We start from the raw sequence: 12,409 nt of genomic DNA, 5'->3' as shown, positions 1-12,409 counted from the left end.
ACAGAGAAGAGCAAGGAGAGATAAAAAGGTGTTCTCAAATAAAGAATGCAAAGAAATAGAGGAAAAAAATAGAAAGGGAAACACTAGAAATCTTCAAGAAAATTGGAGAATCAAGGGAACACTTCATGGAAGGATGGGGAGGATAAAGGACAGAAACGGTAAGGATCTAACAGAAGCAGAAGAGATTAAAAAGAGGTGGCAAGAACACACAGAAGAACTATACAAAACAAGGTCTTAATGACTCAGATAGCCACGATGGTGTGGTCATTCACCTAGAGCCTGATATCCTGGAGTCAGAAGTCAAGTGGGCCTTAGGAAGCATTACTACAAATAATGCTAGTGGAGATAATGGAATTCCAGCTAAGCTATTTCAAGTCCTAAAAGATCATGAATTTAAAGTGCTGCACTCAATATGTCAGCGAATTTGGAAAATTCAGCAGTGGTCACAGGACTGGAAAAGGTCAATTTTCATCCATTCCTAAGAAGGGAAGTGCCAAAGAATGTACAGACTACCGTACAACTGTGCTCATCTCACATGCTAGTAAGGTTATGCTCAAAATCCTTCAAGCCAGGCTTCAGTAGTATGTGAACTGAGAATTTCCAGAAGTACAAGTGGGGTTTAGAAAAAGTAGAGGAACCAGAGATCAAATTGCCAACATTCTTTGGATCATAGGAAAAGCAAGGGGATTTCAGAAAAACATCTACTTCTGTTTCACTGGCTACACTAAAGCTTTTGACTGTGTGGATCACAACAAACTGTGGAATATTCTTAAAGACACGGGAATACCAGACTACCTTACCTGTCTCCCGAGAAAACTGTATGCAGGTCAAGATGCAACAGTTACAACTGAACATGGAACAACGGACTGGTTCAAAATTGGGAAAGGAGTACAAGTCTGTAAAATGTCATCCTGCTTAGTTAACTTACATGCAGAATACATCATGTGAAATGCAGCCAGGATGCATCACCAGTTGGAATCAAGATTGCCAGGAGAAATACCAACAACCTCAAATAGGCAGATGATAACACTCTAATGGCAGAAAGTGAAGAGGACCTAAAGAGCCTCTTGATGAGGTGAAAGAGGAGAGTGAAAAAACTGGCTTAAAATTCTACATGAAAAAAACTAAGATCATAGCAACAAGTCCCATTACTTCATGGCAAATAGATGGGGAAATAGTGGAAACAATAACAGATGTTATTTTCTTAGATTCTAAAATCATGGCAAATGGTGACTTCAGCCAGAAAATTAAAAGATGCTTGTTCCTTTGAAGTAAAGCTATGACAAACAGAGACAGTGTATTAAAAAGCAGAGACATCACTTTGCCCACAAAGGTCCATATAGTCAAAGCTATGATTTTTCCAGTAGTCATGTATGGATGTGAGAGTTGGACCATAAAGAAGGATGAGCACTGAAGAATGGATGCCTTCAAATTGTGGTGCTAGAGAAGATTCTTAAGAGTCCCTTGGACATCAAGGAAATCAAACCAGTCAGTTTGAAAGGAAAATCAACCCCGAATATTCATTGGAAGTACTGATGCTGAAGTTGAAGCTCCAAAATTTAGGTCACCTGATGCAAATAACTGACTCTTTGGGAAAGACTGATGCTGGGAAGGACTGAAGGCAAAAGGAGAAGAGGGCAGCAGAGGATGAGATGGTTGGATAGCTTCAAGGACCCAATAGACATGAATCTGAGCAAACTCCAGGAGACAGTGAAGGACAGGGAAACCTGGCATGCGGCAGTCCATGGGGTCACAAAGCCTTACTGGCAGAACAACAACAACACGAACACTGGGGTGCATGCATCTTTTCAAATCATAGTTTGTTCCAGATACATGCCCAGGAGTGGGATTGCTGGATCACATGATAACCCTGCTTTTAGTTTTTTAAGGACCCTCCATATTGTTCCCCATGGTGGCTGAACCAATTTACACTCCCACCAACAGTGTAGGAGGGTTCCCTTTTCTCCATATCCTCTCCAGTATTTACTATTTTTAGACTCTTTGGTGACAATCACTGTGACTTGTTTGAGGTGATACCTCTCTGTTGTTTTGATCTGCATTTTCTAATAATTAGCAATGCTGAGCAAGAACCTTTTCATGTACCTGTTGGCCAGATGTATGCCTTCTGTGGAGAAATATCTATTTAGATCTTCAGCCTATTTTCTGATTGGGTTGTTTTCTTGTTTTGTTTTGTTTGATACTGAGCTGTATGAGTTATTTGTATATTTTGGAAATAGACCAGTTTTACTTAAAATTTATCCTTAAGATAATTACTAAATTGATTTTGGTTCTAGACTAAGAGTAGAGTCTAAATGAAAGCCTGGTACTTGTAACCACAAGTGTGAATTCTTAAAGCCTTACTATACCTATGGCAGCCTCTAAAAACTAAATAGTTTTAAGAGACTTAGACACATGTAACAACAGTAATGCTAAACTCAGGGGGATGAATAGAAATGAAAAGAGAAAAAATTCATAAGTTGTAAGGTATATCCAAGAACAGCGATGACAAGAAAACTAATATTTATTAAGCATCTTTTAAAATGGTAGGCATTGTGCTCCGTGCTTTACACATGTTATTGAATTTAATCCTTAGAACAAGTCTGTGAATTGTTATTATTTCCAATTTAAAGATTAGACTTGTTAAAACAACAATGAGATACTGCTATGCTCCTATCAGAGTGGCCAAAGTCTAAGACACTAACAGCATCAAGTGCTCACAAGGACATGGAACGACAGCAACTCTCTGTTGAAAGGGGTACAGCCACTTTGGAAGGCAGTTTGGCCATTTCTTAGAAACATACTCTTAGCATATATCATCTAGCAATTCTGTTCCTTGGTATTTACCCAAATGAATTAAAAACTTATGTCCATACAAAAACCTGCACATGGAATACTTATTACAGCTTTATTCATAACGGTCAAAGCTTAGAAGCAACCAAGTTGTCCTTCAGTAGGTGACTGACAATGGTATATTATTCAACGCTAAAAAGAAATGAGTTGTCAAGTCATGAAAAAAATGGATAAATCTTAAATGCATATTAATAACCAAAAGAAGACAATCTGAAATGGTTACATATTATACAATTTCAGTAATATGACATTCTGGAAAAGGCAAAACTATGGAGACAGTATAAAGACCAGTTTTTGCCAAGGATTAGGCAGAGTGGAATGAATAGGTGGAGCATAGATATTCTTAGGGCAGCAGAATATTTTGTGTACTAAATGGCTGATATGTGTCATTACATATTTTTCCAAACCTATAGAATGTACTGCACCAAGAGTCAACCCTAGTGAAAACTATGGACTTGGAGTGATAATAATGTGTCAGTGTAGGTTCATCAATTACAACAAATATACCACTGTGTTGGGGGATGTTGATAGTGGGAGAGGTTGTGCATGTGTGGGAACAGAGGATATCATGTACTTTCTGTTCAATTTTGCTATGAACCTAAAACTTCTCTAATAAATAAATTCTATCTAAAAAAGCACTCCCTCAAAAAGAACACACACTTTCCCCAAAATATGAAGCAACGTAAGTTAGAGAACAACTCACCAAATAAAAAACCTTCTGTAATCTCTTACTTTAGTTATTATCAAGACATCTTTCTGCTTTCTGGGGTTGGCATGGTATCTAGATTTCCCTTAAGCACATGACTAGATTAGACAGTTCATTTTGAATCTTCATGTGGTTATTTATTTTTTACTGCAGAGGATAAGTGGATGATTATTGCCATAATCTCAAAGCAGAAAGGCAAAATTACTACCTTAAAAATAAATAAAACTTACAGTAGCTGCTTTTTCATTCTTGGGAAACTGTTCTGTGTTTTGAAAGCCTCTTTGCAGATAGAATGTCTCTGGATAAGAGAGGTTGTAGTTTAAAAGGGATAAACTACTCTACATGATAAAGTTAGAGGAGCTTTTAATGTATTCTTGGAAGCACTAGAGGTAAGGGTTAGGCGTTATGAATTCAATAGAAAGAAAATAAGTTTCTTTTTAAGTGAACAGCATCTCTGGGAACATGGCTTCAGGTCAGGATTAGGGGAGAAAGAGAAGGACAAAGAGAAGGAGAGGGGTAGAGTGTCATGGAATAGGGAGGTCAAGGAACTCTGGAAATGGTTGTCTGATAAACAACTTTATGTTTTTTCTTGTCCTGAGCATTAATTCTCCTTTGCTGTGCCAGAAAGTGAAAGTGAAAGTGTTAGTTGCTGAGTTGTGCTCAACGCTGTGTGACCCCATGGACTGTAGCCCACCAGGCTTCTCCACCCTTGGGATTTTCCAGGCAAGAATACTGGAGTGGGTTAACATTTCCTTCTCCAGAGGATCTTCCTGACCCAGGGATTGTTCCAGGGTCTCCTGCATTGTGGACAAACCCTTTACTGTCTGAGCCACCAGGAAATCCCTTGCTGTGCCAGAATTCTCAGTTAAAGACTACTGCATTAGATAAAAGAATTCTGGGTAATGAGCATGTAAAGGTGTGGTGGGGGAAGAACTAAACTGGGGAAGGGCTGTGGCTTAGCAGGCAAAGCATAGCAGAAGCAGGACAGCAAATGGTAGCCTAGGCAAAAGGGCTGAGGGTGGAGACGGGCTGAGACATATATAGTGACTTAGAGGAGGAGGCGACAAAATGCAAGATGACTATGTGTCTGGAGATGCCTGCATTTGGGTGTCTGTCCTTTGATACCTCCGCAGAGAGGCCTTCTATGATTCCTTCTCTGATTAAAAGTAGATCAACAAAAGGCAAAATTCACTGCCCTAGTTAATCTTCTTTATAGCACTTGTCATTGTTCATTTGTTTATTATTGTACCCCTGGAAGGGGAAATCTCATGGACAGAGGTGCCTGGAGGGCTACAGTCCATGGGCTCACAAAGAGTCAGACGTGACTTTGCAACTGAACAATAGCAACAAAAAGCACGAGAACCATGGTTCTCATCTGGGGGTAATTTTGCCCCCCCAGGGGACATTTAGCAATGTCCGGAGACCTTTTTGGTTGTTACAATTAGAGTATATTCTACTGGCATCTGATAGGTAGAATGTTGCTCAATACACTGGAGTGCGCAGGACAGCCTCCCAAAGGAATTACCTAGCAGCAACTGTCAACAGGGCTGAGGTTATTGACAGTTAAGCATTAGAAAATGGATTAGAAGGAAAATTCCTAAGGAAATGCATTGAAGGAAAATTCCTAGAGGAAAAAGACTATCTTGTACGTTGTGTATCCCCAGTACTTATAGTAGGATCTGGTATACGGTAGGTAGGCCTGGCAGACTACAGTCCATGGGGTCTCAAAGAGTCAGACATGACAGAGTGACTAAGCACAGCAGTACAGCAAACAGTGGGTACTCAATAAGTATTACTTGAAAGGTTAATTGTCATTTAAATCCTCATTTTTCCAGCTTTAAAGAAGAAACAGTTCTCCTGGACTCATATTTGTTACCAGCTCTACGTCAATCTCTCCAGTTTAGACCGGAGCAATAATATAAAGTGTATGAAGAGACCCCTTTCTTATGCATCTAGACCAGGATACCTCCTTCCACATCATTTCTCCCTAAAAATTCCTTCCACTTAATCTGTATGGGTTAAAGCATGGGACTGGGGCAGTTTGAAACATAGCATTAAATATCCTACCTATTTGAGCTGGGGTTTTGCAAAGACTTCTATCCACTCTTACACTCAAGTGATTGGGACACAAGGAACATACAGCAAGCACAGTGATGAACGACCAGCGCTGGGCCTATAGTCTGGGTAATGAGCTCTAACAAGCCTGCAACTCATCAACCTCCCACCCCGAATCCCTCTAACCACTGAGCATCCAACCATAGGCCAAGGTTATATTTCTTCACTGGTATCAGAATATTCCTCTAAGAACATTATCTCTATTTCAGGCTGATAGACTTTTACTGGCATTAGCAACAGTCTAGTACAATTCAGCACCATCACACATCTCCAACATTCAAGAAAACCACAACGAACATTTCCTAATTTCAAAAAAATGTATCTAAAAGTAGTGACCTGGATGGAAGCAAGAAAGAGACTCCAACAATAGGACCTAGTCACTTTCAAAACTGCTAGTGGATATCTTCCCATTTTAAAAAATGAGGATTATAATGAGAAGAAATATAATCTTTGTTTTTATATTATGTGCTTGGGAAAACAACATGGTACTTTGGATCAAAGACCAGAGGATTTGACCATGACAACTGAAAAACTGTCCCAGGAAACAGATCATCCACATAACAAGCCAATTTCGTTAGCCAAGGTCGGGATAACATCAGTGCCCCTTCGGGTTACCTGACTTTCCTGCTGGTCCCACTGACACATCTGCAGAACCTGACTCAGTTCCTGCTGCTGTTGCTTCAGGTACTTGTCTAGTTGCCGCCTCCTGTCTTGGAGAAGTTCAAGAAGACTGTCGATCTTCAGGCAGCTGTTTTGAGCTCCCTGAATCATCTCAGCACTTACATTAGGTCCATCACTCTTGATTTTTTCTATGAAGTCAGTGAGTTCTTGACTTTTGTTTAAAAGGGCTAGAGATCGTTCTAAGAGTTCTAGAGAGAAAAACAACAACAAAAAAGTGATATGAGCAAGCTTTTATATAGTAATAGTTGGACTTTTCATATCATTTAAAATATATGTAAACCTCTATTAAAAATAAGGAATTCAAATACGTAAACATAAACCGCCTCTGATTCAGCTGGTCAGATATCTCAGCCTAACAATTGCTATGATGCTAACTGCCAAGTGGTAGGAGGCTGAAGTTTTCAGCATTAGTATAAATCGGTACAGGGAGTGGAAAGACTCTGAGATTTGAGCACTGGTTCAGTTCGTTTTTAGTGGTACGATGCTGGTGAAGGCTCCTACTCTCCTTGGCACACTCTACATCCTGAGGTGATTGGACCAAGTCTGAGGTTTCAAGGCTCAGTGGATGTGCTGGCCAGGTGCCCGGATGCCAGAGACTATGGCAAAGTGGAAAATACATGCTTAGACTCACAGGATCACTGCCACTAGTGCCAGTCAACTGTGGACGTGAGAGAATATGGGTTCAGTGTTGATAGGGTTTCCAAATTTAGAGTTATAAACATGGATTTTTATGTAAAAGTTTCTGATTTTTAAATGTTTTGTAATTTCTATTTTAAAATTAAAAAGAATATTGAGGAATAAACAAAGCATGGCTCTCTGGCAAATGGGCCACCAACTTGTACTCTCTGGAGTAAATAGCATTTTAGGTTTGGGCAACATCTTGTCGAAATGGGAGCTTAAGCCTGAAAATTAAAGGGCCACCAAGGGAGAGAGTGTAGAAGAGGGAGCTGAGAGTAGCACTGCAAGAGCAGCTTCACTTGGGGATCAACTGGAAGAGCAACTGGGAAACTATCCACTTTCCACAGTCAGAAACCCAGCAGACAATCATGACATATCCCTCACCCTAATTCCATCTCTACTGAGACCTGTCGATTTCACCTTCTATCTCCTGCATCTGTCTGGTTTTCTCTATCCCCAGTACAAAAAGCATCATCTGTTCCCTGAACTTGTGTGTACATGTGCTCAGTAGAGTCCGACTCTTTGTGACCCCATCTACTGTAGCCTGCCAGGCTCCTCTGTCCATGGGATTCTCCAGGCAAGAATACTGGAGTGTGTTGCCATTTCCTCCTCCAGGGGATCTTCCTGACCCAGGGAGGAAGATCCTGTGTCTCCTGCCTTGGCAGGCAGATTCTTTAACACTGTGCCACCTGGGAAGCCCATATCCACAACAGAAAGTATCATCTGTTCCCTGAATTTGGGTAGTCATCTCTTAATTGCATCTCCCCTCCAATCCAGATATTAGCCAGAAAGACTGCTTCCAAACACAGTATCTCTCTCTCTCGCGCGCGCGCACACACACACACACACACACACACACACACACACACACACCCTCCCAATTGCTTCCCATTGTCTCTGAATTAAGGACAGACTCCTTAACATATTTCAGTTCTGGCACGGTCTGGTCCCTATCTTCCTTTCAGATGGTCTCAATCTCTTTACCTCCATCCATATCTTCTTTACTTCACACACAGTTGACTCCCTGTTGCCCCAGAAGTTTTCACTACATTCTTGTCCAGGGACACCATTCTCCTCATCCCTTACTTCTCTACGTTTACTCTACGCATACTTCAAGTTTAGTCAATGCTCAGTTTCTCAAAGGAGAAATCAGACTGGAACAAATCTTCCTATTCAGTGTTCCCAAACACAATGTTCCTCTCATTCACAGCTCTTTTCACAGCTGTAGTTCTATATTTATACATCAGGTTAGTTGACTAATGTCTGTTTTTGTCACGAGGCTCCAATGCAACATGAGGACATAGGACAATATCACGACTGTATCCTTAGCACTAGTGTAGTGACTGGCACAGGGAGATATTCAATAATTTTTGTAGAAAGCTTGCCTGAAAGTGAAGTCGCTCAGTTGTGTCTGACTCTTTGCAACCCCATGGACTATAGCCTACCAGGCTCCTCTGTCCATGGGATTTTCCAGGCAAGAGTACGGGAGTGGGTTGCCATTTCCTTCTCCAGGGGATGTTCTAACAAAACCTGGTCCACTGGAGAAGGGAATGGAAAACCACTTCAGTATTCTTGCCTTGAGAATTCCGTGAACAGTAATGAAGAGGCAAAAAATAGGACACTAAAAGATGAACTCCCCAGGTCGGTAGGTGCACAATATGCTACTGGAGATCAGAGGAGAAATAACCCCAGAAAGAAGGTAGAGACAGAGTCAAAGCAAAAACAAAACCCAGTTGTGGATAGGACTGGTGATGGAAGTAAAAAGGATGCTATAAAGAGCAATACTGCATAGGAACTTGGAATGTTAGGTCCATGAATCAAGGCAAATTGGAAGTGGTCAAATAGGAGATGGCAAGAGTGAACACCAACATTTTAGGAATCAGCGAACTAAAATGGACTGGAATGGGTGAATTTAACTCAGATGACCATTATATCTACTACTGTGGACAAAAATCCCTTAGAAGAAATGGAATAGCCATCATAGTCAACAAGAGAGTCCAAAATGCAGTACTTGAATGCAATCTAAAAAATGACAGAATGATCTCTGTTCATTTCCAAGGCAAACCATTCAATATCACAGTAATTCAAGTCTGTGCCCTGACCAGTAATGATGAAGAAGCTGAAGTTGAATGGTTCTATGAAGACCTATAAGACCTTCTAGAACTAACACCCCAAAAAAGATGTCCTTTTCATTATAGGGGGCTGGAATGCAAAAGTAGGAAGTCAAGAAACACCTGGAGTAACAGGCAAATTTGGCCTTGGAGTACAGAATGAAGCAGGGCAAAGGCTAATAGAGTTTTGCCAAGAGAATACACTGGTCATAGCAAACACCCTCTTCCAACACACAAGAGCAGACTCTACACATGGACATCACCAGATGGCCAACACTGAAATCAGATTGATTATTTTCTTTGCAGCCAAAGATGAAGGTGCTCTATACAGTCAGCAAAATAAGACCAGGATCTGACTGTGGCTCAGATCATGAACTCCTTATTGGCAAATTCAGACTTAAATTGAAGAAAGTAGGGAAAACCACTAGACCATTCAGGTATGGTCTACCTGAATGGTCTAATGGTCTAATCAAATCCCTTACAATTATACAGTAAGCGTTAGTCACTCAGTCATGCCCGACTCTTTGCAACCCCATGGACTTCAGCCCTCCAGGCTCCTCTGTCCATGGGATTTTCCAGGCAAGAATGCTGGAGTGGGTTGCAATTTCCTTCTCCAGGGGATCTTCCTAACCCAGGGATCGAACCCAGGTCTCCCACATTGTAGGCAGACGATTTTACCATCTGAGCCACCAGGGAAGTCACTGAAATCAAACGTATTAAAAAGGGGGAAGAATTATGAGAACTAAAGATGCTAGAGATCAGCAGTCCTTCAGAGATATAAAAAAGAAATGTGGGAAGACTTGGGGTTTTGAGATGGGTAAGTAATAGAAACAAAAGCCAAGTTACCGGGTTGAGAAGTGGAAAAGCAATGATGAAGTCAATAAGAAAGGACAATCTGTGAAACATCTGTGGCTAGAAGGAAAATAAGGATAAACCATCAGCAGAGTTGAAGACGTGGCCTTTTATTTTCAGAAGGGAGAACTGTGAAGAGTACCCAGAGAGTAAGTATGTAACTCTATCAGAAAGGGACTGTGCATGCAAAGTCATTTCAGTCGTGTCAACTCTGTGCAACCCTATGGACTGTAGGCTGCCAGGCTCCTCTGTCCATGGGATTCTCCAGGCAAGAATACTGGAGTGGGCTGCCATTTCCTACTCCAGGGAATATTCCTGACCTGGGGATCAAACCTGAGTCTCTTAGTCTGCTGCACTGGCAGGCAAATTGTTTACCCAAGTGTCATTTGGGAAACCCCGAAATGGGCTAGTCAGTGCTAAAAGCCATATTCTCGTCACTAGCTCAGTGTTCTCCTCACCGCACTATGGCTCTCTACTTTAGCATTCTAGCATCTGGCAGTTAACAAAGCAGCAATGACTGTGGTAGTTGGGCCAACTGATTCTTCACTGACACCTTTTTTTGAGAGCTAAAGAGAAACTGACATACTCTGAGATAAAAAGGAAAGGATTTGAAACAGTTTATGCTACATGACCTACATTTGTCCAATAAAGTATTAGATAACATTATCTGCTCAGAGCAAGACAGGAGGGGTTAGGTACACTGGGCAATTTGACTGAGAATTAATAATACAAAGTAACAAACACCAAAAACAACCATATCCTTGAAGCAGGACAGGAATAAGATGAATCATGTAGAAGAAGAAAACTCAAGGAGCGGATTAAAATTAAAGTCAATCTCTCACATGGAGAAAGGGAAGCAAACATGAAAAGATGGGAGCAGCAGGGACAGAAAAAAAACAGATCTGTCTAGAAAAAGCTGTTATGCAGAAGGGAAAGGAAGAACTCGAAAACGAGGTGAAAACAGGTTATAGAAGTCCTTGCCTATCAAACTAAGGAGTTTTGACTTGTAGAGTCTTAATGTAATCAATAGTACATCTGATTCTCCATGTATAGGTACACACATTTGCTTTACATTGAACAGCTTGTTATGATACTGAACAGTTACACACATACATACACATATACAAAAAGTATGGGCAGGTGTGGGGTTTTCACATATACCATATGCTTTTCTTCCTTTCATTAACCAGCTCTTAAACATTAGACTTTTCAGTTAAGAGAAGGAAGCAGAGCTTTCCAGGCTCAGGGTATTCTAGACTGACAATAGGTCAGGCCAACCTGTCCTAATCACCACAGAATACACATAAGTACCCAAAATTTTCATTTGCAATCTTTTTCTGGTTTGCTGTTTCAATTTCTGCCCAAAGAGTATAACCACTACCATGGTCCCAGCAGGCATGTAGGCTCCTGAGCCAGGTTAACTTGAAAAGGCACCCAGACCGTAGTCAGTCTGTTACCTTCTACCACAGTGGCCCCTGGAGTGGATAAATGGTTCTCTAAGTTTTCTCTGTCAGTTCCTTTGGTTCTTTCTCTGTCAGATTCTTACGTCTTACATTTTTTAAAAGTTTATGTGGAGAGTTATGACAAAATGTGGTCCACTGGAGAAGGCAATGGCAAACCACTTCAGTATTCTTGCCTTGAGAACCCCATGAACAGTATGAAAAGGCAAAAAGGTAGGACACTGAAAGAGGAACTACCCAGGTTGGTAGGTGCCCAATATGCTACTGGAGATCAGTGGAGAAATAACTCCAGAAAGAATGAAGAGACGGAGCCAAAGAAAAAACAACACACAATTGTGGATGTGATTGATGATGGAAGCAAGGTCCGATGCTGTAAAGAGCAATATTGCATAGGAACCTGGAATGTTAAGTACATGAATCAAGGCAAATTGGAAGTGGTCAAACAGGAGATGGTAAGAGTGAACGTCACTCTTGGACGTTCAGGAATCAGCAAACTCAAATGGACTGGAATGGGTAAATTTAACTCAGATGACCATTAAATCTACTATTGTGGGCAAGAATCCCTTAGAAGAAATGGAATAGCTATCATAGTCAACAAAACAGCCTGAAATGCAGTTCTTGGATGCAATCTCATAAATGACAGACTGATCTCTGTTCATTTCCAAGGCAAACCATTCAATATCACAGTAATCCAAGTCTGTGCCCTGACCAGTAATGATGAAGAAGCTGAAGTTGAATGGTTCTATGAAGACCTATAAGACCTTCTAGAACTAACACCCAAAAAAAGATGTCCTTTTCATTATAGGGGACTGGAATGCAAAAGTAGGAAGTCAAGAAACACCTGGAATAACAGGCAAATTTGGCCTTGGAGTACAGAATGAAGCAGGGCAAAGGCTAATAGAGTTTTGTCAAGAGAATGCACTGGTCATAGCAAACACCCTCTTCCACCAACACAA

General features: G+C 40.9%; 1 protein-coding gene across 4 annotated transcripts in view; it reads right to left on the bottom strand.

The window, feature by feature from the left end:
- Positions 1-12,409, bottom strand: part of CCDC141 (coiled-coil domain containing 141) — a 225,856-nt gene that overhangs the window by 138,081 nt on the left and 75,366 nt on the right. For all 4 annotated transcript variants that reach the window (XM_070802931.1, XM_019970003.2, XM_019970011.2 and 1 more), the window contains one exon: positions 6,287-6,540. In XM_070802931.1, the coding sequence (XP_070659032.1) occupies positions 6,287-6,540 (254 nt within the window). The remainder of the gene's footprint in view (positions 1-6,286; positions 6,541-12,409) is intronic.

The sequence above is a fragment of the Bos indicus genome, chromosome 2 (assembly GCF_029378745.1).
Source record: "Bos indicus isolate NIAB-ARS_2022 breed Sahiwal x Tharparkar chromosome 2, NIAB-ARS_B.indTharparkar_mat_pri_1.0, whole genome shotgun sequence".
NCBI classification, from domain to species: Eukaryota; Metazoa; Chordata; class Mammalia; order Artiodactyla; family Bovidae; genus Bos; species Bos indicus.
This window is presented reverse-complemented; position numbering and strand designations above follow the sequence as displayed.